The sequence below is a fragment of the Cyrtonyx montezumae genome, unplaced genomic scaffold (assembly GCF_038088225.1).
Source record: "Cyrtonyx montezumae isolate F1298 unplaced genomic scaffold, pur_monq_1.0 scaffold_6, whole genome shotgun sequence".
Taxonomy (NCBI): Eukaryota; Metazoa; Chordata; class Aves; order Galliformes; family Odontophoridae; genus Cyrtonyx; species Cyrtonyx montezumae.
The window spans coordinates 15075602-15101652 of record NW_027072067.1 but is presented as its reverse complement, the minus strand read 5'-3'; the positions used below and the strand labels follow the sequence as shown (position 1 = coordinate 15101652).

General features: G+C 40.2%; 1 protein-coding gene across 4 annotated transcripts in view; it reads right to left on the bottom strand.

The window, feature by feature from the left end:
* Positions 1-26051, bottom strand: part of MITF (melanocyte inducing transcription factor) — an 82996-nt gene that overhangs the window by 6500 nt on the left and 50445 nt on the right. For 2 of the 4 annotated variants that reach the window (XM_065749561.1, XM_065749562.1), the window contains exons 3-6: positions 8211-8438; positions 7044-7127; positions 5479-5574; positions 939-1056 (exon numbers count right to left, since the gene is read on the bottom strand). In XM_065749561.1, coding sequence (XP_065605633.1) covers positions 939-1056; positions 5479-5574; positions 7044-7127; positions 8211-8438 — 526 coding nt within the window. The remainder of the gene's footprint in view (positions 1-938; positions 1057-5478; positions 5575-7043; positions 7128-8210; positions 8439-26051) is intronic. The other 2 variants (XM_065749563.1, XM_065749564.1) reach the window with 1 other exon arrangement.

Sequence of the window (26051 nt, the reverse complement as noted above, 5' to 3'; positions counted from 1 at the left end):
TTATAACTGGAGCAATTAAGCTGTGCGTAACGTAGGACCTTGAGTAGATCTCATCCCCACCCGCCCTCCTCTTAACATAGTTCAATATAGTGATCAAGTTTTTCTAACCGTCACAAGTCATCGTGCAGTTAGTTTATCTATCTTCCTTTGGTTCTGAACTCAAATTCTGTGCAGTTATATAAATATCCACCAGCTCAGAAATGTGGCATTTCCTCCTGAGAAGCTGACTCCTGGGCTATTAAAATTGCTCTACTTAAACTAATACCTGACCAGAACCTGCTCTGCAACTGAGTCAGTCTGAGTTTTTACAACTGAAGGAAGACAGACATGAAAACTACGCCTCTGCCAGGTCAGCGCACAGCACAGCTCTCAGTTGGGCTTAAGAACAGCCATTTGTGGATAGGAAGGTGATTCTGTCACTGGTTCTAGAAATGAACTCCATTTATCTTCTGCAGACAAGTTTGTTTAGTACATTGTACCCTACATGTGGTTACATCCAGATTTCACATTACAAGTTCATTACCATCCCCTATTAGAAGAATATGCAGTATTCTCACATAGTGAGTACACTCACTATGCAGTATTCCATACCATGAATCCCAGAGAGGCTCCAGGTGTCAACTTGTTAAAGTTAACACTGATCAAAGAAATAGGCTCAAAACAGAAGAGAGCTCTGTAACAGTCGCATGCAAGTTTCCTATGACATGTCAGATCTGACTGCAATAATTAAGGACGTTGTCTTAATTTGTCACAGTGAACCCACACCTAGCACAAATACAAACTGTACTGCCAGGTAATACATCTGCTAAAAAACTGGCTGCAAAGGGAAACAGCTTTTCGCCCACGTCTTCTTTCTTCTAACAGAAATTATGTCCAGAACCACTTGAATTCAAAACAATTACACCATAATTCCAAGGTGGAGTTTTAGATGCATTTACCTGTGAGCTCCCTTTTTATATTAGGAAGATTAGCTGGACATGAGTTGCTGATGTTAAGTCCTGGAGGAGGCATGCTTTGGTTGCCATAAAGGTCAATCAAATTCCCAGACACTGGTAACTGGAAAAGATAAACAAGGAAAACGATCACTTGGTTTGCCCTTATAAAAAGATTTGTACAGAAGAAATGAACTAACCTCTGCTAAGAAATCTATGTGCTCTTCCACGTGAAAGCAGTTTGTAATAAGGTCAGCAATAGTTATGTGTAATGCACGGGCATGAGGAATACACACCACCTACACTGGGAAAGTTCTGCTCTCTCTTCTGAAGAACATGCAAACATTACTCTTTTTGGTTTTTTTTTAATGCAAGAAAGCACAGCTCAATTGAAGTTACAAAAAGTCTTAAGAAAGAAGAGGTAACACTGTCTGACAGTAATGCTGTACTGCTCCCCCTTATCTTTCTGCACACTGTACCCTCATTGCTTTCCTTATGCAAGAAATCTGAAAGAGCCCACAAAACACTCTTAAAGGATGCCTCCTTTTTTCCAGTAACACACAAGTCGATGTGCTCAGCAAGTTATGTGCTTGACAGAAGATGCTATTCATCAATCACATTCTTCATGCAACTTGAAAGCTACTTGCACAGAAAACATTTTGTAAGCTTCAAGTCAATTTGCTTTTCACCTTGCTTAACAAAAATAAGCACCAGTTGGAAAAAGACGATTCTGACATTACTTTTCTCCACTTATCCATTCTGTTATTCATACTTAAGAACATTTGAACAAAGAGATTTATGAAGAAATATTAAGAAATCATTCCAATAAGGCTTATCAGAACTATCCCTTTCCATTAAAATGTAAACCTAAAAGAAATTTACATTTGTCCTGAGTAGATTATTTTACCTGTCTACTCTTTGTTTTCAAACTAAGTTTTGAGAAGACAGGTGTAAAACATTTTCATATCTTATCTGAGTGGCAACACTTGGCTGCAAAGAACATCAGTCCCTCTGAGACACTGATCCTGCAGAGATTAGACTATTAACTTTACACCCATGTAAATAACACTGTGGAATACAATGGAGTGAGTCACAGCATAGACTATTAAACTCCTACTGACGGTCCTTGTCAGACCAAGACTTAAGAAAATTGATCTGCCATCTAGAGCTACCATAAGAAACAAAGCTGATATGCATTCATTAGATTACCATCACTGTCACCGAGAAGACACGCTGAGATTTGTCAACACAAATCCTGAACAGGCAGTGGCCAACAGCAAAAATGAAGTCCTGTGACTGAGACTTGAAGTGACAGAGGGAAAATGTACCTGAATTCTCACCAAGATCTAGTGCTACAAATCCATGAGCCACCCAAACACAATCCAGAGTTATGCATTAAAAACAAATCTAATGAATCTAAGGTCCCAGCTGTCCCTCATAATGGTCCTTCCTAGCTGTGTGGCATGTCAGCATTAATGCCACTCACTGCTCTACAAGGCTCACCCTCGTATCTTTTGGTCCCTCAACACATCCGTGACAGCAGAGCAGCAACAGCATCATACAGCCTTCTGACTTGGACGTATTTTTCTATTCATACTCCTAAGTACAGTGAGAGCACAAAGGATTTGTTTGTAGGCCCAGAACTTGAAGATCAGATCAAGACGTGAAATCTAATTAAGAATTTCAGGGGGAAAAAATTCCTCAAAGGAAACGGAAATTAGCGACTCAAACCCTGTGTAAAACAGTTGGGTTGTAATGAAACACAGAGAACAGTCAAGGTCACCAAGCTGCTTGACTTGATGCAAGATGGACTCTGCTTGCTACAAGGGGTTTGTGATTTCCCCATGCAAGCACCACAGCTGTTAACACCGTTGGATTTTTGTGGAAGGTTCTGTAAGGTACTGACTGGAAGTATTCTGTTACCCAGAATTTACTGTGCTGTACCCTTTATCTACAAGCATGTGCTCAGTGACAGTTCCTGACTCTTTCCTACTTTTGGGGTTCAGCTTCCACAGGGAAGTCACATTTAGAAGTGGAGCAGCATGCACTTGCAAGCTTTCTGTTAGAAGTTACCAGCTGGATGAACGAGCTACCATTTCAACTTGACATTTGCAAGTACTTTACACTGTACCTAAATGTGACAGTAATTGAATTGCTACCTAGAAAACCCCCTCAGCAAACCAGTGACCATTATGTGACACCTTTCACCACAGAAGCAAAGACAGTTAACCTGTGACCCAGTACCCAAGTTTACAAATGCCTCCATAGGCAGTTTACTGCAGTGAGCCCTCCTCAGTTAAGAGGCACTTGGAAACGTCCCTCAGCTTGTTCTACACATAAATCTCTGATTTTGCTTATCAATTAAGTACTGTTACCAAATGTAACAAATCAGTCCTTTCTTTCTTTGTTGGTTACAGAACAATAGCAGCCTTTGTTACAGTCTCAGCAAAGCTATTTATAGGTTGCCTCTCTTTAGACCATTTCCTCTCAATTTTTTTTTCTACCTCTGCTTAGCTCAGACTACAGACATTTATTCCTTATTAGTAAAATATTGTGTATTTTAAGAGCTAAATCCCATTCCAGAAGAAAAGCGTTTGTTGCATCAGGTTTATTTTTTCCCCAAACCTCTTGTTCAGAAACATGGCTCAATTTCCATCGCTTCAGGATTGGTACCAGGTTAATTCAGGACTGAAATATGCTTTTTTTTGTTGTTGTTGTTTTTATTTATAATCCAGCAACTTAAGAGTATATTTGGTTCTTGCTACTACATATTCTTTCCTTACACCCACATCACATAACCAGTTTCTGAAAGAAAGATTAATTTAAGTGGAAAATAATGCTGCTCCCAGCTAACTCAAACAACTTGAGCAGTTCAAGTTTAGAAATCACTTTAACTTCTTTTAAATGGACAGATGGACAGGCATCTCTTCTAAGAATGAAAAGGTTGGCAACAGAAGAGAGAAACAATCTGACAGCAAGCTTGCATGTAAACTGGTAAAAACACAAAGCAAACATGGATCAGGAAGTCCTTATAACATCTGTAGTCATACAGCAAGAAGGAAAGATGCAGGACTACCCAAAATACTGGTTACATGGGCTCCTGGCACTGAATGCTGTTATGTGTTATTCTGGAAGTAAAGAACCACTGAGAAGTCCCTGTAAAATGAGAAAGGAAGAGAAGCACAAACAAGTCCAAGTCTCCTCTAATTTAATGGGTCCCAATGCAGTGGAACTTCAGAGAAAGGACTCCAGACAAACTCAAAGCCTTAGAGAAAACATCGAGTATCTCAAAAACTTTTCCTTTTCATGGGTTTTTATGTTTTCCCCTCAAATGCCTGGACTAATGCTCTTTTGAAGTCATCTTAAATTAAAGTTCTTCTTTCCGGTAGGACACAGCAGTTATTTCTCAGTCTTCTCAAAGGGCACTGTTTAATGAGGGAGGCTGGTGGGCTGTTTCCTGCGGCGTGCCCCATGCCTCCAACAGGGCTGTGGGAATCTGTGGGAGCACGGCACTAGGCTACATGACATCAGACAAGTACGGTCAGCAAACGTAAACCTGTGCTGTTAAATCGATGCTATGTGGTAAGCTGTAAATTTTGGCAGTAGATAAAAAAGAACCAGACGCCAGCGCTGGCAGACATCTACTCAGCCAGATCTAACAGCACTTAAGCCTAAGGCAAAAAATTTACCAGAGCTGCCCTCCAAAAAAGATCAAAATAAGATTATGCCAGAAGGGCGATTATGTTAATGCTCACAGCAATGTGAAACAGCAAACAGAAATGGCAACTCGGAGGTAGCATGCCACCCTCCCTTGCCCACCAGTCTTTACATCTCAGCACTCCTGCCTTTTGTTCTGGGCTTACTGTACCCCCTTCCTCTCCTGTTCAAGTTTCAAGATTTATTCCTTCACCTTTGGTTTGTTTTGAGGAGTTCCTTGCCTTTTTTGTTGCTTGTTTGTTCCTTTCCTTTCTAAATTTTGTACCACCTTTGTTATCAGCTAACTAGGATTTTCTCTTCATTTGGAATCAGGCCATGCTAAGGATATGATCTTGCAGCTTCACAGTTGCCTGACAGAAGCTTTGGTCAGGGATGTTAAAACGTGCTTAAGTGTAGCATTCTATTTTTTACTTGCATGTAGCAAGAAACTGAAACCTGGGGCATTAGAGGTTCCTTCCAGGCTTTCTGAAGTCAACTTTGATGTCCATTAACAAATCCATTAACATCAGTGGGTATAAGCTTATTTCAGTTAGTTCAGTTCACTCCACTGCTACTGTCTTCTCACTGACTAATTTGAATTGGAAATAAGAAAAATCAAACTGTCATTTATATTCCTTTTTCCTGACACTAGCCTGCATTTTTAAACTCATGGTTTTCATTGCAACTGTGAAGGCTAAGACTCTCAAAGAAAACCTTGTTACACCTCCACAGTATAGCACAATAATTACACCTTAATTGCTCAGAGGAAAATAGTTACACTAGTTTTGCATTCTCTTCAGGAGCAGCAACTAGGCTTAAATGGGAAAGCAAAAGGAAAGGACCATTGTACCGTATTTGCCATTTGCAAGGCTGGGTCCATCAAGCCAAGGATTTCTTCATTGTAACTTGATTCCAGACTAATTATGTCATCGATCACATCATCCATCTGGAGCAGTACAGGGGAACAATGAGAAAATAAAAGTTATATACAAACAATAAAACTAACAAAATCGTTAACCAACAAGATACAAAGGTCTAACAAAGCACTTCAGCAACATGCTGGGTCTCTGCAGTTTGGGTCAGAGTAGAGGATGTTTCTGTCACTCTTCCATACTCCAAATCCAATCCCACTATAAAGCCCGGGAGCCCAACCACAATAAAGCTTGAGGCTTCATGACCTAACCCACATCTCTAATCAGCAGTTACTGGATTATTATCCAAGCTGTTCCTATGAGGAACAGCACAGAATATTGCTACCCGTATGAATCACACAGAGCATGAAACACTTCCTTGATTTTGCACAAGTCCCAACACTTTCCCATCACCAAACACAGGGCTCCACCTCTGCCTGCCCACCCTCAGTGTCAGCCAAAGTGTGGGGTAAAAACCCATGCACAGACAGCAGTGTTTGAGCCCCCAGTATCTGCAGGGGGAAGGAAACAAAACCAGGGCTTGCTGGAGAAAGGCTGCCCTTCTTCAACAGGGGAATCCATTTGAACTATTCCCTAATACGCCTTCCCAGGAAGCACCACCCAAGAGCAGCTCAGTGATGATTGTAGGTGGTGCAGGAAATCTTTTAGGAGAATCTTCTTCAAGACCCTGCACAGTCAGGAGGAACACTGTCCTCCAAGCACCCACTTAGATGCTCTACGTTGTCTTGCAGATTGCCCATTTCTTTTTTCTCACTATAGAAAAAGGAACTTAAGTGACAGTAAAAAAATAAAACAAGTAAAACTGATGACTGAAATAGCAGTTTAGGGGATTTTCAAATCAGCTCAAGAAGATATGGTCAGAATGAAGGCTGGAAGTGAGGGTAAGAATCACAGAATCACAGGGGTTGGAAGGGACCTCAAGAGATCATCAAGTCCAACCCCCCTGCCAAAGCAGGTAAGAAAAGAATCAGTATGCACAGCCTCTATCTGAAGCCTTGTAACTAGAATAAAAAACATTACGCTCAAAATAATAATTAAAAATAAGTAGTAAAAAAAAAAAAAAAAGGAAAACTTATCCTGGATGGATTAAAGCTGTTTGTCTCTTCTCCCCCCATAAATGCAAGTACAAATTGCATAGAAATGGGGTCTTCCAAAACTATCAAGATAGTAACACATACACTTCTGGGAAAATACAGTTTTGGGAAAATTGATTTAGAAAGACTTCCTGAAATAAGATCCTAAAGCACACTTAACACTATTATTCTGCTGTAGCTCTACAGTTCTAGAAAAGCATTAAGCTTTTTCAGGTTGTTGATGATAATACTCAGGGACACAGCAGATTCAGAAATTAAGAATGCTTTTTTTGTTGTTGTTTCACACTCAACTACTTAAAAACATTACTGAGCAAGTTTAGTATTTATCATCACTTCAAATAAATATTCTCATCAGTGTTCAGTGCTCCAAGTTCTGTGTCATCCAGTACCTGCATGCATGATGCTCGTGAGTGGGTATTCAGAGCCGGGCACTCACTCTCGACCCTGCTTTGCTCTTCAAATTTATAAAATCCCTGCAGAAATAAAAAGGAAAAAAAAAGAACAAAAAAAGCAAAGCATGGATCTGAGTTCATGGCACAGCCTCAGTCCCAAAAAGCACAATTTAAATGGTGTCATGCACACATGGGCCTGATGACACAGTAAAGCAAAGCTGTAAATAACTTGAGGAAAAAAATATATATATTTGGGAACAACTGAGATGACAGGATGAAACTTCTTTTGAAGCTATGGAGCACAAGTAACTCACTTGCATGTGTGAAAACAATTTTGTAATAACTGTTTTTCAAAGTTGGATGAAGTTTTCTTTTAGCACAGACTGCATCTGTATTAAAACTCCGGCACAAAGGCGTGGGGACAAGGGCAGCTCTACAATTCTCTCTTGTCAGTCAAGATGCAAAATTATTAACATGATTCTTCTAATTGCTGTTATCTTTCACATTATCTTCCTTCTGCACCTGAGCACATATAACATCCAGCAAAGTTTTTTGCCAGCAAAGATTAGGATGGAGAATGATTTCTGTGCACAGGCTAGAGAAGTCTTATATTTTCAGCACTGAGCATCAAAACAGCAAATCAGAAACATCTCAGGGCATGACAGCTGAGATCACCTAGCATTCCTGCTAAGCAAGAGACTTGCTCAGGTTTTACTGCAAAAATTTCTGGAAACTTAAAAATTTCACACAAAAAAACTACTGAAAAATTCAGATTTTTATTTGTTATGCTCTTTGCTCTTTCTATACTGAATGAGCCATGAATAACATTATTCCAGAAAGCTACAGCTTACAAAACTGCTCTGTACTCTCCAAAGGTCAATTACTCACTGCGTGCATCAAGCAAGCAAGAAGAAAAAGACTGAAGTTGTGATAAGCATAAACTAGATAAAATAGTTCACAGAAGAGGAAGCTACAGACAGTTTTTCTGCCCAAATATGTACCAATATATTAATCAGGGAGACAGAAAAGCAGAAATTGCATTTTCAAAGGGAACAGGTCAGAAAATAAGCGAAACATAACGATGAACAAATACGGTTCGAAACAGAAAGAGGGCAGAATGAGATTCCGTGTCAGCGAAGAATGCACACAACGAGAGCGTATTACCTCTTTTTCACAGTTGGAGTTAAGTGTGAGCATAGCCATTGGACTGTTGGGCGCGCTGCTTCCAGTTCCAGGCGGCATGACGTGATCACCAGGCTGGTTTGGACATGGCAAGCTCAGGGCTTGGTTGGCATGTTTATTTGCTAGAGTGGTGGAGAGGTACTGCTTTACCTGCTGCCGCTGGGCTTGCTGAATGTGGTACTTGGTTGGATTCTCAAGGTGAGTCTGCACCTGTATGACAGGAGTTGAGAGAGCTTTATTGTTTTACAGCGTAATTACATGTGGGACCAAGCTGGGCTCTATGTTTGTGACACACACCAGCCCAGAACACTTTGACTCAAAGTACAAACCGGTGCCGTTTCAAAAAGCACTTCACTAATTCACACTGAGCGGCAAGGAATGAGTTTATGAGATTATGTTTCAATAACTGACTTAACGGTAAGCCAACGAGCTCCGACTACTCTTCTACATAACAAGATTTATCACTTAAAATCCATGTTTGGGCTCTGATGTATACAGATACTCCAGAGCGGCACTTCTCTGTTTATACCTTCATATACGTAACACTTAGTTTTTACACAAGTATAGAGAAGTAGCACAGCAGAACCTGTCTTACTCATCGAAAGCCACCAACTAAAACCAAATTGCATCAACTGCTCTCTCTTACCAGATTTGAACAAAAGAAGAAATTACATTATTTAATTTACAGTTCATTTTTTTAATTCTCAAATGCATTATTTGGGGAAAAAAGGGGAGAATATGCCACCTTTTTGCCCCGAGATCGTTCATATCTCAGATATACGGCCTAAATCCTACACAAATAAGACAGCCTGTTTAACAACACATAATGCAAATACAATGCAAGACAAGAAGTGTCTCAGGCCAAATCAAGCCCCGTCCTTCAGCAACAGCTATTTTTGTATTCAATATAAGCTTTCTACTACTTAGATATATTTACAAATACAAAATATGAAAAAAATATATCACACAGCTATTCTCATTCACCTTAAGTAAGCAAGAGAAGAAACATCTTATTTTTCATGCAAAATTTTCACCATATCTTGGAAACACTATCACATTTCTTTTATCATTAACGTCATTATCAAAAGGTAGAAAAAGTGAAACATAACGCTACTCCACAAAGATTTTTGTTTGGAAGAGTTCTATTAGAGTGACTTTTATTGCTATTACAAGTGATCACATACGTCCCCCGTTCATTTCTGTGGAAGAAATTAAATAAAGCATACTAGACACCAGAGGAAAAAGATTTCTTGCATATTTAAGCCGTCTTAGCAACAGGTTTTAAAGTAAGTCTGCAAATAACAACTCACCTGATAATGATTATACTCAAGCATTTCCAGCATAATACTTATACAGTTGTGAGAGAAGCAACTGCAGTATCCTTTCCTTTATGCTACTCCAGTCAGAGACTCATGCATGGAAGCACCATGAAAAAGCTGCCCCAAACCAGAAGCACTTGAATGCCACTGCCCAGACTTATAGTAACCTACGCTAATTAGCTACGCATGTAGAGAAACAAACAGTTCACAAGGGCTCTTCTTGGAGTCGTGCAAGTTTAGCCCTAAGTATTGGTATTTTTTCCCCTGGCTTTGACGTCATGCTTTTTCATAAACATAAAAGGACCTTTTAAGTGATGGGCTATCAAAGTCAGATTGACAGTTCGCTCAAGGCTAACTCGCAATTCATCTTTCGTTCCAGTCGTACTAATAGACAATGGTATTTTTCTTTAGCACTAAGGTTAAAAGTTTTTAAGTACAGAGTAGGAAACAACCGAACAAACCCCACGAGCCAACCACACACCCACCGGCCACGGGGTGCACTGGGCAAAGCCGTGGGGGCTACACAGCCCTGTCCTCAGCCTGGAGCCACGGCCACCCATCACCCAGCTTCACCCCGGACCTGCAGCTCAATGGGGGGATTTCAAGGTACCAAACCACTTCTTCAGCCTCCCTTGTCCTTCACGCTAATTCCATCTTAGCATATAGCTGGAAGAGGTTTCCCAGTTTAGGAACAGCTGACAACATGCTGAAGCACATCCCAGATACACCTTTGTCCACACTGCCCCATTACCGTCCACAATCATACAACACCCCTGAGCTGGAAGGGACCCATAAGGATCACTGTTGGTCACTGAGTTCAGTCCCAGCACCTTCCAGGCAGTCCTTATCCTTTCTACCCAACAGAAGTGCTGTGCTAAAGCACACACGTCTGAAGTTGCTCTGCTTGACTTATTTTTTAAAGTCTGCTGCACAGAGAAGCATACTCAAGACAGGGTTTCTAGAGAGCTTAATCTGATTTACTGCACTAAATCTCAACACAACACAACACACAAGTCTGCTGTGATAAGTACAGCACTCGCTTTGTTGGTCCCCAGCTACAAAATCAATTTTCCCATCACCAGCAGTAAGAGTTATGCTACCCAGATAAATCTATTTTTCACTTTATCCACTAAGAAGATGAAAAATTAAGTTCCAGTAAATGAATTAATTTCTTTAACTCTCATCTTAGAATGCGTTTTTTCGACAATGGGCCCTGCCCATCTGACAGCATTGGCACAGTCCCTTTTCTCCTCAACACCCAACACCACTTCAGCCAAAAGCTAAGTTGGGTTAAAACCCAAAGCAAAAATTAAGCAGCAAAGCTGCAGATGCCCAGCCCTCAACTGGTGAGGCACTTCAGCAAGAGACTCCCAGTAATGTGCCAGGATGCCAACAGCCCCGGGCTGCCCTACATCTCCCTGGTACCCCACAAGCAGGGATGGAGCACATCTGAGTTGCCTGAATCAAACACATTAGAAGATTCCTCATCAAAAACACCACTGAACCTTTCTGTGAAAGGAAAGCCAAACCACTTAATGCCTCATTTACGTAAAGACAGGCTTGGGCACAGGAACACAGTGGAGATTTAGAGGAGACAGATAAGCAAGTGAGAGGAAGAATTTTTCCCCTCATCTCCACTTTATTTTATTTATTTATTTTAATTAAAAGATCATTTGTTTCAAGTAAATTGCCTTAGGACTTTCAGTTAAAAATTACAAATAAAATACTTTTTGGCCAATTTTCTCCCTTCAATAGAACTTTTTGTTGCTTAGACAGCTAAATGTCATGGGATTTTTAAAAAAGGTTAAAATTCTGTGTTGTTTAACAATTAATGGTACACAAAGAAAAATGATCTAAAACCACATCCAGTGGCATGTTTTGTAAGAGCTACAGGCTTCAGCTAGGCCCACTGCACCAGAAAGCCAGCTCAACATGCTGGGGCAGCCCTTCTAAGTCACTTTTTAAAGCCGCTTTGACCCATCACAGTTGGAGATAACAAAAACCAACAGTAGAAAACTCTCTTCTAGTGCCATGAACAAATCCAGAAAGCTGTACTAACAGGTGCCTACTGTTTCACATGAGAAAAAGACCAAGAACAACAAAAGAAGAAAAATCAATTGGTGCCTCTTGCATTAAGATGATTACATTTTACTGTCAAAGCAGGTATACCTGGTTAACTTGATTTTGAGCAGCTGGCATATTAGTCTTAAACTTAGGTAACCATCTTCCCACATGCAGCATTCAAATATCAAGCAACAACTTCACTTCTTTACCCTTGAGGACATCAGCATTCTAAAGAAGCTTCATGTTAGAAGTTCAGACCTCTTGCTTTCTGAAACCTCACCACTCCTCCAAGACAAAACAGAAATATAATCAAAACACAGCTGATTGCACTGCAGTACACATTATTCCCCATAGGGACAATGAGAATTCAGAAAGAGATAAATCCATTTAATAACTTCTCTGGCCACTGTTCTACCCTTCCCTCCAGCTTTTTAGAGAACATTTGCTCCCTTTCTTTCAGTCTATAACCCAAGTACAGTGACTAGAAGAACACAGACCAGAAAGCCCAAGAAGAAAAGAAATCTGACTGGTTACTTTTATTAACTGGGGAATGACAAGCAAAAAGAGTATTTTACCTTAGGACATAGTCAATGCAACATCAATTAATGCTTAATAAAACCCTCTAACTACTTAAATCATCCAAAAAAAATAATAATAACCTCTGAACATGAAAACCCAACACAGGTACAAAAAAACTAAGATCCAGCAGTATGATTGCAATTTAAGTGCATCCAATAGACATCTTCTAACGCACAGAAAAATGAAAAGGCACATTGTCCAGAATGAACTGGGAGTTGTTTTGCCCAACACCAAAAATTCCTCTGTGTAATGCGACATTTTCCTCCAAGGGAAAGACATGGAAGCAGACGAAAAGAACAAAGTTTTTGTGGATTAGTATTTAAAAACTGTGCTTCAGATACAGAAGCACATGACAACATTATCTACAGAAATTAAAGAGAGGTTAACCAATCTGCCTAAGACAATGGGAATTGATGTAATCTTCAGGTTAGTGACACGCTAGCTGCACAAGCTAGCTCACAAGTATAGTCTTCAGACAGATACTCATCCTTTGAACAGCAACAAACGTTCTCTGGTAGGAAATAAATACTTCTGCTGCTTACTTCCTGATGCAAATGCCATACATTTTTATTTTATATACTTTACTGATAGGGAATCGAAATCTATTTTACACTTCCGGACAGACAAAGAATTGACTCCATCAAACACCAGACATCAATAGGTTCCACATGCACCCGGTGCTTTGGAGTGTAAGTACCTCATGACTTAACAGAAAACAGCATCAACCACAAGACTGCATCTGAAAGGAAAGCTTAAATTACTGCCAAGGTAAAAAAAAATAAAAAAATAACACGATTCAAGCAGTTCAAATCTACATCCATTTCTGCCCTCCTCCTTCTCACCTGCACTAGAGGCTTTGAGATGGTTCACTACTCACATTAGGCTGTGAAAGACTTCCCTACACAAAGGGATAGGCACAAAGCTTCTCCACAAGCTCTCTTGCATGACCTGGAGGACATTAGCTCATGGGAAACAGAACCATAGGAGTAGACATTTCAGTTGCCCCAAAGCCAGTACAGGTGGTCTGAAACCACCTCTGCTCCTAGCTTATCAGAGAAACTCTTTCATAGTCAAAGCAATATCATCCACTCTTCAAACAACAGGACCAACATAAGGTTTATCCAGACCACTAACTCAGTTTGCTATTGACTTGAAAGAGTCAGTTCGGAGAGGTTAAAACGTTTGGCAACCTTAGGAGGAAGATAAGGTTAGACAAGCTCAGTGCTAGTTAGTGCCAGCCTTGACCTGCAGTCAACATATTTAGAACCTGAGCAAGACTATCAGGTTACATGGCACTGGAGTTGCTGAGCCCACCCCCAGTAACCCCTACTAGACCTGCACACCCAACAGCATGCTCACAAGTCTCTGGTCCACTGTGAGTCTTTAAATTGCTTAATTCTGCCACACTTCTCAGGGCAGGGAAGAAATGCAGAATCGTGACCCTTTTCCTTAGCATGGTCTTGACAAATACGAATATAACTTAAAGCTATCAACATTTGTATGTACAAGTAATTTAGAGATCTTGGACGGAATTCTAAAACCCACAGATGAGACAGCATGCATTTATGGTACACAAAAGGAAGAACATCAGTCTCAAATCTCAGAATGCTCTGAGGAGACATTTTGCCTAGGTGAGAAGGAGCACAGCCCTACAGCCCCTGCTCTGCTAAGGTTGACCATGTAAACATGACAACTTTTAATCCAGTAAATCTACGTAGTCCCTGCACGGATGTGACTTGATGTGTATCCTGCAACACTGACTTTTCCACAGGTGAAACTGAAGCTAAAACAGGTAATTTTCCTCAAACAGAATATGATAGCAAAAAAAAATACAAAACAGACATTGCTTTCATGAGCGTATGAACACAGGTCTTATGAGTTCACTGTAAGGTTTGTGAAAAGCTGCTCCAATTAATAGCCTATGAGATGCACTTTTGAGCCAAGATAAGTTTCCAGTTTGAAGAACATTATCTTCAGCTCTTTGAGGATAAAGAAGGAGTGTTCTTGATTTAAAGGTCTTACAAATCCACAAATCTAGTTTATAAGAATGAAGTGTTGTTCAGAATACTGCCCACGGCTACTGAAGTATTTACTTGCAAAATTTCAACATTTAGCAAAGGAATGCAAGATAGGGAGAGAGATGTAAAGAAGGCACTAGATCAAAACTTACTTAACAGCCAAAAGCCACAAAGAAAAAAATACTTCTATTAAAAAAAAAAAGAGGAAGTTGGAAGTTATCTGTAAGCTCAATTACAAGTCTTGGTTTATTAGATTCAAGAGGAAAAACCTGCTCTGGAGACACACTGCACATCAGGAGATCTCCACTTGTTGCACATATCTAAAAATGATCTACGTGAAGCTACACTCATTGCTGACACAATTTCAGAGTCTGGCAGCACGCGTTCAAGGTCACTTACAAAGCACACATCAAGAACATGTCACCAATCACAATCAACATTTGAAAACAAAACACTGAAGGTAACAAACGTTGCACAGTGCATATGGTGTCAGGTCTATACCACTAACTGAAAAACATTGCTTGTGAAACTTGTAAAGGAACGTTCAAAAATAAAAGTCAACATAATTCTGAAAGGAGCACTTCTTTTAACAAATTGCTTAGCACCATGCTGCTACAGCACAAAGAACACTTGTTTTAACACTTGTTTTGAGGCTATCTGCTTTGTGACAGATCTGCAGTGCCATGAGAAAAACTTAGCAAGATAATGAAGATGTTGTTAATTCAAAATGGTTTGATTTGATAAACTGCCCTGAGATTCTACATTTCATAGTGAATAAAGAATTAGAAAGACTTTCTGGGCTCTATAAAACTTCGTCTACAGCCTACGAAGTCTTATGTCAGCCCAAGTATGGAAGGCTTGAAGAAGCCAAAGGATAAGCAGCCTAAATGCAGCCATTTTATTCACACTACTAGTATCATCACTGAAAATAGACTAAAATTCTTTATTAAAAAAAAATACCACTGACTTTATGCAAGTGAAGGAAACGCAAGCTGTCTTACCGCTGAACTGCTTGATTTTCATCCCTCTGTTCAACGAGGTGTGATGTTATTTATGGCTGTATTAAAACCTACTGGGTTGCAATAAAACAGTTTCAGTAGCTCAGAGCGTTCAATCATCGCGCTTAGTAATGTAAGACAATCCAAGTCACCTTCATGCAAACTCAGCTGGCTACGATCTGAAGCACTCTGCTAAATACCAGAATTGAGATTTTTCTGCTACTTTGGCAAGCCACAAAGGTACGTGCAGGCCTTACAGAGGCAAGGCACGGCAATAGAGGAGAATTAACCCAGCCAGCCGAGCTGATGCCATAGAGCATCAAAACTGAAAACCTGCATTATCAGCATTACTTTTCCAAGGGAGCCAACTGCTTGTGTGCCCTGCACTTCCATTAAGCAATATTACACATTCTATTTCCTGACATCTCACTCACAGAAAAGGTGTTAGAGCCGACATCACAGTAGGCACAAGAGATTAAAGGTAACAAAAGCAAGAAATAAAGTATGTTTACTGCACTCTAATTTTAAACCACAGTGAAATGTGGGGGTTGTTCATTCCTAGCTGAAGGAATACTACCATAATATTTCTGTATCATAAAAATTTATGGCAAATAGCCATAATGTTGCATGATCTCACCTTTGCACTGCCTGAACTTATTCCCATAACAGCCAGATGGTAGTTATCTCCTGGCTCCCAGGGAAAAAAAAGCTAGCAGAGGCTCATTCAATAAAGGACAGCAACACTTCAGTCATTTAAGTATCTCAGGCCCAACGTACGTAAGAGATATAGCATCATGATCTATTTTATAGTGACAAAAACAACATCCAGCCACTCAGCCACTTTTGTAACCTTCCCCACACCTGCCTTTCCATGTCTTGCAGAGATGAGCTGTTGAAAACTCTTCTCCTCGTGTTATTTCACAAATGGAAGATAAATAATTAGTGACACTGTGAAATGAGAAGCTCTTGTCCACAGAACTGACCTTTGCTCAGGCCAAAGGAAGAACTTGCAGCACAATCAGCTGAACAGGTGAAACCTTTTGACAAAAATTCAGCTAGCTGTCGTTAGCCTTGTTTAGCCAACCGTAACAAGAAACTGCAGTTGGAAGCATTCCTTCAACAGATGGTACACAAGTACATTCCCTATAGGAATACTTAAAGACTGTGAAAAGAAAGATACATTAAAAATACGTCCAAATCTTCTGCATTTCCAGCACATACGCATGCCCTACAGGAGCAGCAGCCTTTTCAGCCACACAAGGGTCTGCAAGCTCTTGGTGCCCTACTGAAGAGTCCTACCATTGCCTGGGTTAGGACTCTTTACAGGACATGAATCTGATTTTATAACACAGCACCACAAATTCCATCTTCCCAAGCAGTTTACAGAAAGCTCTTTTCAATCTGAACTTCAAAAAAAAAAACCAGAACAAAACAAAACAAAAAACAACTCAACAGCTCACCAGGAGAGGCACATTCATGAGATACAAAGCCGCGTGTGTGCCTTCAGCCCAGTTCTCCAAAGGTTAGCTGCAAATGAGGATTGCCAAGAAATTCAGAAGTATTGGTTTTGTAAGAAGATCAAAATGTCTCTTGAGAGAGACATCCAGAGCCTCCAGGCTTGGTCTCAAAAGAATTCTGTTTTAAATCACACTTGACCCACACTCATTTAACCCTTGGAATGCTATTAGAAGAGCAAAATTATGTTTTCAAGGGGAAATAGAGATAGTATCTTCCAGTCAAACCATGTTTACTTCAAAAATACCCACATCACGTTTTGCCACTGAAAAACACAGGTAACACTGCACATTCTTCAAAAAATACCTTTCACTACTGACAGATAACAAGAAGTTTTAGCTACTCATGAGACAGAATGGAAACAGCCCAACTGAAGGCAAGCAGGCACAGGACAGTTAGATGAATGTAACTAGAGATTAGATGTGGATTAACGAGATGCTGTCTCTCTCTCCCCTATTTCCTTACCTCTTTTTATATCTCAAATATAAACCCATTTTAGTTCATCACTACTTTAGAAAATAGAAGAGTTTTTAGGGCTCTTAACACTTAAAACACAAACAAGCTCACACTCAATTGTGTTTCTTTCAAATGAAAGTTTGAACACAGGAAAACTAAAAGGCACTCAGAGCAGATGCCAGTACATCCACAACAGCTAACAATGGGGTTGGACACCAGCAGATCTACTCACAGCTGATAACCAGGGCCCACAGCTTGATGCACATGTGCAAAATGGTGCAAGACAGAGCCTCACAGGGGAATGACTGAGGATACCACGTGCATTGCAAAGACACGGACATCAGACCAGCTCCAGACAGGCTCTCTCCTAGTCCTGGCTGGAGAGCAGAAGGGCTCCTTGCTTAGTTTCCTCTGACACAAACATAATTAGTATTCATCAATAAAAATAAAGAAACTTCTAATAAGCAGGGACAATGGGGATATTACTGCAAAAGCAGGTTGCTGCTCACACCAAGGGCTGCCATTTCTGCTTCTGCTTTACCCCAGCTGGTGCCTATTGCTTACGGGCAGCTGGAAGCAATAGTTAGCTGAGACACGTTGCCTGGAATTACTGCTACTACAGAAGGTAAACCCAACTGCTAGATTAGCTGTGGCTCTCTAACAGTTATCTGCCCCTACTCCCTGGCACACACTTCATCCAAAGCAGAGATTCTAGATGTTCTGCTTGAATCACACTGAGCCATCAGGATGGGTTCAGTCATGACAATCTGCTAAACTTGTCCCACCAGCTTTGGTCAATGCAGATAAGAGGAATTAATAGCAATTCCTGGAGAAGGCAGAAGCTCAGGGAGAAAGGCTTTCTAAGGGCAAGTCCTGTGAGCAGTCTGGGCTCAGGCAGAAGCCTTGGCTGGAAGCATTTCCCTCACTGCTTACATCAAACACCCTTGGGAAAAGCAGAAAGCAATTCTGAGCAGCAATCCCATAGGAAACAGGGCTTAGCACAGAGCGATCACTTGTTTAGCACGAAGCACTCCAGAGCAGATGGCACCACTCTTCTATCCTCCAAAAGCCAACGTACATCAGAAAAGCATAAACTCTTTTGAAAAGCCACAGTTGCGTGATTAAATACTATTTTTCCTTTTACACAACAAACCATACAGGGCTGAACCCTTAAGGAATACATGAACTTTCATGTGAAAGGAGCCCATTAACTGCTCCACAACGAATGGTGCTTGTGGGCCAAGATTCATTTCCTTTTAGAAAGCTTACAATTGCTGCATATAACTGCTGACTCATTCAAGGTCATTTTACTCCTTCTCTGAACAAACTGTTTCTTTGAGACCCAGCCTATCGTGGTATTTGAGAAGACTGCTGTTTCAGTGGGAGAATAGGCAGAGTTCTGCCAGCTAAACTTGCAGGACTTTAATATTACTTCAAACTTAAGCCAGAAATATTTTTTTTTCCTGAAAGTACTATATTAGGAAAACAGAATTTAGGAGGTTGGGGAAAAGACATTACATTTCACCAGGGTCATTTTAAAACAAAGCTACAAGTGTTTCTAAGGTCTTTTTAAAGTGCATTTTGTAAAGATTTGTGTCATGTCTATATGGATATCAAACGGATTCAAAGCAGCCTTATTCTCCATGCAATAGTCACTTAAACAATGAAACAGCATTAGACGAAATGAAGACCTTTCAATTAACAAGTTACGATAATAAAGATGATTGGTTTTTTTTTTAATCAAAGCCTCACTGCTAAGAATTTCTGTTTAACGAGAGAAGAACCAACTTTGTGTAATGATAGCAGACCACTATGCAGCTTCAACAAAGCAGCCCCAGTTCACACAAGGTTGTCGCAGCAATCAGAGAAGCTTTGCCCCACCAGTTTTGAAAAAGAGGATTTCCACTAGTTGCCTGTTTCTCTCTTTATCTGAAAAGAAAAGGAAACTTGCTTCCCAATCAACTACAAAGTCCATAATGTTTTGGTTGTTTCAATGAGGAATTTCCAAGTGATTTTTTGGAAGAAAATCTGAAATAAAAGCTTTGATTCACCCATCTTGAGGTACAAGCCTCCTTCCAAATTCACAGTTCATTTCTGATTTGAAGTGTAGTTTAATATAATAATTTAGTGGAAGGCCTTTCGCTGTAAGTAGGAAGACAAAAAAAAGCATTAGACAAGGAAAAATACCCTGAAACTTGATGTGAGGATTTTCTAGAGATTACAGCAAGGAATTTGAGTCTTTTGAAGATGCTAAGCAGCTTCTGAGATCCCAAAGCCTGGTCCAGCATTGACCATGCAGCTCCCTTCCAAGCCACCACTATTCAGCAGTCTGTCACACCCCTGTGCCATTTGATGAGCAGATATGCCTGTGTCATTGTTCAAAAGAAGAGCACAGATGGATAGATAGAAGTCTTACACTGAGCCAAGACTGAAAAACTGATCTTTGAAACATAGTAGGCTTTTACATACATAAGACACATTCCTGCTGATGTCAATGTGTTCATTTTAGATCGGAATTGGCATCATATCAAGTCAAGAACAAGAATTCTGTTGTCAGAAGCCAGAACTTTCAGTAAACATGGTGTCTGGAAACATCTAATGGCTTCTGGGTTGTGCAAGCCACCGCAATTGTTGAATACAGAAATATTTATACTTTTTTTTTTTCCAGAATGTTATTATATATTCTTTTAAATGATTTTCCATTCACCTTACAAAAGGGATGGCATAGAAAGAATGGAAAACAAACAGCAATGCACAGGTACAGGCTGTCACAATATGCTTGCTTTACCCAGCCTTGGTCCTCAGACCTAAACAACTAGAAATGAAAAGCATGCTTCCAGCACTAAGGAAAAATCAGAAACAAAGAAATCTGACACCAACAAGAAGTTACCAGGTAGAAAAAGAGGTTTTCCTTTAATGACAGAATCTAAGCAATAAAATGATTAGGAACAATGGAAGCCAGACCAGAAACGAGCACAACATCATTAAGTATACACAATTCAATATTTAAGCCCTAAACTAGTTAAAGAAACTTAAGACTAATATTGTGTAAAAACAAACAAACAAAAAAAAACCCAAAAACAAAAACCCAAAAACCAGCATTTGCAGCACAAAGCAGGAAAGAGGAAAATAATTCAGTGCAGTACAACTGTGTCATACACAGCTTTAAGGACAGGAAACATTCAGTGGAAAATGCACTCCTGTTTTACCATTTTCCCTTCCCTCCCCTCCCCCCTAAAGCATTCAAGTTGTACTTGCTGAACAGGTTTTCTGCTTCAGTGGGATGCCACTAGCAGACTTTCACAGACTTTCCACATTCAATCAGTTAACAGCTTAAAGGCATCTCTGAGACATTAGTTGGTGGAAACAAAATACAGTAATACAAACATAATGACCAGAATAAGGTATGAAAGCCAGTTGCTGTCACTTGACTATTAGCCCTCATCAGAGAAGGGAATAGACTAGAAAGGAACTCTACAAGCGTCTGAAAGCTTTCCCAATAGACACTCTTGGAAACTGCAATGCCATCTGCTGAGAGATAATGAAAGTGCAGTGCAACGAATGATACCTGAAAGTGTTCTGCAGTGCTTAAAGCTTTTCATGCACTAATTTAATTATCGTAATATCGATGCTGAAACGCATGCTGCTTGGGGTCAAGATCAAAAGAAAAAATTGCTTAAATTGGAAAAATTATCGTAGAGCTTTCAAAGAACTGAAACATCACAGCCTACTGATAATTAGGCAAGGACATTAAATAACAGAGGTCCACAATAAAAATATTGTTCCAGTACACTGAAAGGATATGGGTATGATGTGGGACACCTGAATTATTAATTTGGCTTATACATTTCTAAACATTGGTATTAAATAAAAAAGTAAAATGAAATAAAATCTAAGATACTCTATTTTGTGCTCCACACCACTACAAGCTTGAAGTCTCAAGTCTCAAGATAAAAAGTAGGTTAGTGTGGAACCAGCACTCAGTGGAAGTGTTTCTGGTGACAACCTGCAGGGCTGAGCTGTAATCCCAACAAGCCAACTCTCCCCACACTGATAATCTTGTAGCTGGTAACAAAAGAATTGCAGAGAACCAAGAAATGGTAGTGTAATGATTCTGCAAAGGCCACCGTACTATTTAATTTAGCAATCTGCCAAGCAGCATGTTCTCTTGGGTCACAACGAAAATTCATGGGACTCAAGTTCCCCAAGAACAAGCACCAGCCCAGGGGATGCAGAGAAGATGAGCCAGGAAGACTTTTTACTTTATTTGCACTAAAACACTATATCCAATTCTGCCCCCAGAGGTACTATTATAAAAGGTTCAAAGGTCTTCTAGAGGATTCAAGATCTGCCAACCCGAAGGTTCAACATCTAAGCAGGATGCCAGCACTGTTTACTTTTTCTTTAGCACACAACAGTTTCAGAAGTGTTGCAATCCTAGCCTGACATTAATCATTAAAGGAAAACTTGCAGCAACAATGGTTTAGTTCAAAATCAGACAGTCAGACCTAACCAGATCCACTGGCTAGCAACTGATGATGTAAGAAATCCAAAGTGGATGCTGCTGAACAGAACTCTGCTCCCAGAAAACTGAAAAGACAGCCATCTGCTGATCTAGTTCTAGTTTGACCCTCTCACTTACTTTCTGAGTAATGCCTTCACTACCTATAAAGAAAGAAGCTTCCTACAATATTTTTAACTGAAGAATGTGACACAAACATTTTTGTAAGAAAAGATAAACCAGATGTCTTCTGTTCTCAGCTTGGGGACAATTCCCACTACAAGCAGCATAGAGGCACATGACTAAAACTGATTCTTTTGGTTTAAGAAATCGTTGTGAACCTGGCACCTATCTCAGGGGTGAAAAGGGTTAAAGCAACTTCACATTTCCTCAGCTGGCCTACTACTATTGTAAAGTCAGTCTTCAGCTGAATTCCATCAGGCCATGCTTTCTTAACACAAACTGACATGTTCCTCTTCAAGATCTTGGAATGTTTTTCTCCTCTCTGTCTCTCAGTAGTAGACGTTAGAAACAAATACTCCCTTAAAAGCCAAATGGCAATCCAAACGCAAAGTAATATTTAATAATCTGTGTGGGGGTCAAGGGGGGTGGGAGGAGGAATGGAATTATATTGTTTTTAAAAAGCAAAACACACTTGCCAGGTCCTTTATAGACAACACAATGCTGGGTTTTGTTTCAAGTTCATAACTCGGCTCTTAAAGTAGTTGATAATGAACCAGCAAGCATTATTTTAAATCAACTAGTTTTATTAAATGAGCCAGAAAGGAAAGAGGCAGGGCTAATTACCAACATTCCTTGATGAATTACCTAGCGGTGTGTGGTAAATCTCTGGACGTCTTTGTCTTTATCCCCAAATTTATCCCTTACTTATTTCTCAAGAGGTTAAAGGACACGGGGCTAATTAAGGAACCAATCCAATGACAGACAGAATCATTCAAGGTAAGGCTGGTTTCTGCTCTTTCAAGCTTTTGCATCTCTGCCTGGTACTTCTTAATCTATTTTTTTTTTTCCTTAATATTACTGCCAGGGAGGGGGAGGAAAAGTGCTAATCTTGTCACGGTCAGGCAGGTTGAAACTGCCATGCAGTGCTGGGCAAAATGCTACATATTTGTAATTTAGCCAATAAGAAATTCCTTAAGCCTCTCCTGAATGGCAGGAATGTCTCTAGCTTGTCACTTTGAATTCATTCACTATACAGGTTCAGCGTCTCGGAGAATAATGCTGCCAAACTAGCTGAAGAACTGAAATATTTGTGCATATACATAATGCCTAAAGATTACTTTAAGCAGATCTAAGTTTTCACATTTTAACATTTAACGTCTATCAAAGCTGTCAACAGAGGCCTCCTCAGACCTCCACATGACTCCCACCATTCTCCAGCTCCACAGGGGCTCTGGGCACTGCTTTCTGCCCAAGGAAACCATGGAGGCAACAAGCACTGAGCCCCTTTTCCATGATCTTGGCTCAACCAGTTCAGTGTAGTAAGATGGGTTTGTTTTTTTTAAGTTAACCTTGGCTGAAAAAGTAATTAACACAGCCTGCGAAAACCTGTTACCTGGTGGGATGCAGAAACTCCTCCGTGCTTCTAAGAGCTACATCTATGAGCACCTACAAAACTCTGGGAAGATAACTCATCATCTGCAGATCAGATGCAGCTCCTGACACATAATAAGCCTCAGTTTTCCCAGAGACTGATAACTCAGACATCAGAAAACATGGCAGAAAGAAAACTCTGAAGCAGTAACAGAACCAACTTGACAAGTTCCCCTTACCTTTGGAGAGGTTATCATGCTTCATCTTTATCATAAGTGTTATTTCAATCTACCAGGTAGATCTGGTCCTTCAGCAAGCCCATGCAGAGTGCCAACTAAATCCCCACAACAGCATTCTGCCTTGTTGGAACATGCTGTCTGCGTGCAAGGCACCAGCAGCTTTACACCTCTTTGCTGTATTATTGTATTATATTAAATATATTAAATATTATATTATTATTATACAGCATTATTTCCCCAGAAAACACCCAAGCCCTCCAGCATCATGGCATGCAGCTTTGAGAGCTGCACCTCAACACAGTGACTGGAACTGAAGAGCCAAAATGGAAGCACCAGATATTTGTACTCAGCAACAGCATTTCTCCCTTGAGTTTTGCAACACGTAGATTTACACACAAAGGAAGAGGACATTTGGGATGACAGCTGAAAGCACAGTTTTGTACTAGCAGTCAAATAATCAGATACTTGCACACAGAAGTACACTGCCCCTTGAATCCCATGCCTGTTTAACATCTAATAACTCCTGTATTAAGAAAGAATTTACATTTCATGTCTTGTCCAAACTACAGACATTAGTGCCAGTTCTTATTCTGGAGCAGTTTACAACTCACTAAGTAAGCAAAAGACTGAAGGCTGAAGAGATGCTTCTACTTACGTGAAGGCTTAGAAGGCAAGGCAGGCTTTAGAGGTTCTGTAGTTAAAAGCTAGTTTTCCTTAATGAAGAACTTGCTGTAGGCTTCAGCTACGCTCACTGGCTCTGCTACACTGTGTCTGTAGTTCACTAAGGCTTGTTCTGGCAAATCACTTCTCCAAGTTACAATTGCAAATACAAGCCATAGTTATTTAACATACTGGCACACACCACTATCTCCTATTGTCAGGTTCGATTAAATTAACTCGGAATCAGATAAGCATTTCCACAAACACACATTTACTGTAGCAGATGCCACCACACACTTATCTTGACATCCCATTGTTCCTGTTCATCAGAACTCTTAAGATAGGTCTGCTATCCAACAGAGTTTCATCGTACCTCCTATATGAGGAATACTATTTCTAACTGCCCAGCCTTCCCTGGTAAGCAGAAGGACTGCATGAACACCATGGGTCAACTGTCTGCAACAGAGTACACTGCAAAAAGATGAGGAGGAGGTGTTTTCTGATACACATCCATAATCATTAACATCACACGGAAGGCATGCTTGGCATTTCAAACACAAAGAAATATAGGGTGTTTGATGCAAAGAGCTTATCGTGGTGGTACATTTAAAATCTGAATGAACAATGCCACGAGGGTTAAGCAAGAAGCCAGAGTGGGCTCTTGCACCACTGGGCTCCTGCTGGCTCTGGAAAAGCTGCTGTGAAGCCAAAGATAACATGAACTACAGTGATTGCAGGGACGGCACTAGGAAAGGTAAATGGACGTGTTGGTCAGCCCACAAACACTGCCCTACAAAGGGCAAGCACTCTTGGAATGATAAAGCAAGAACAGAAACACGACAAAGAGCATTTGGTTCTAACATGTGAAAAGATGTTAAAGGAAAACAAGCCACAATGAACACACAGCAGTAAAGAGCTGTACTTTTAGCACCAAAGGAACAATTAACATCTACCATGAATAAACCCACCTAGGCAGCATAGTCCGAAGGAATCTTAAGCAGGGTCCTCTGTGACAGATAGATGTTCCAAGTACCCAGCATATTACATGGCATTGTATGCCAGTGACTCAGCAGGCAGATCACTCCTTTTAGAATAAGCTGCTCATAGGGAAAGGGGAGGGGGAATGATTGAGAAAGGAGCATTAAGGCTACCATCAGAATGCAACAGCAGATGCTCCCCATATGTAAGCGTCAGCTGCTAGGACTACAGGTGAAAAAATGCCTTCCTTCAAAAAGGAAGACCAGAAGCAGAGCAGAAGCAGAGAACCTTTTGTGACATTTCTCTGCAGCATCAGTCCTCAACCACTAGAGTAGGAGATGGATGAGGAAGGTGCTTAAGGATAAATCAGCTTTTATGCCTGTGAAACTGACATCAGTGTTGAAAAAGGACATCTGAAAGCCCTAACGAACCCTCCTCCTTCTATTAAAAGAGATGTTATTTCAAATGAATTAGATCTATTCCTAGTCCATCTCATAATTGGGCTTTACAAAGCAACATGAAATTTAAATTCCAACGGGTCATTTCCTACCTTGCCAAGCTACATTACTTAGCAGAGAAATGATGCAACAAGAAGTCATTACTCAAGAAAATAAAATCCTATTTATTCATATACCCTTGAAGGTAATGACCACATTATGTAACGTGGAGATTCCTATGGAATGTGACATAGATTAATATGTATTGCTCTTTCTTTCTGTGCTGTTTTAGATGACATCTTAAGCATCTTGAAAATACAAAATGCAAGCTCATCAACAATTTCAGCTTCTTTTTAAGCTAGTCATCCCAAACTACCATCCTCAGACGCGCAAGTGCTATTCCCCTAATACTGGGAGATATGGGAGACAGGGCAAGTCACACCGTGTAATTACAAATACAAACAGGAAATTCAGCACATTGGTTTGTCTGTTTGGTTAGGGCTTT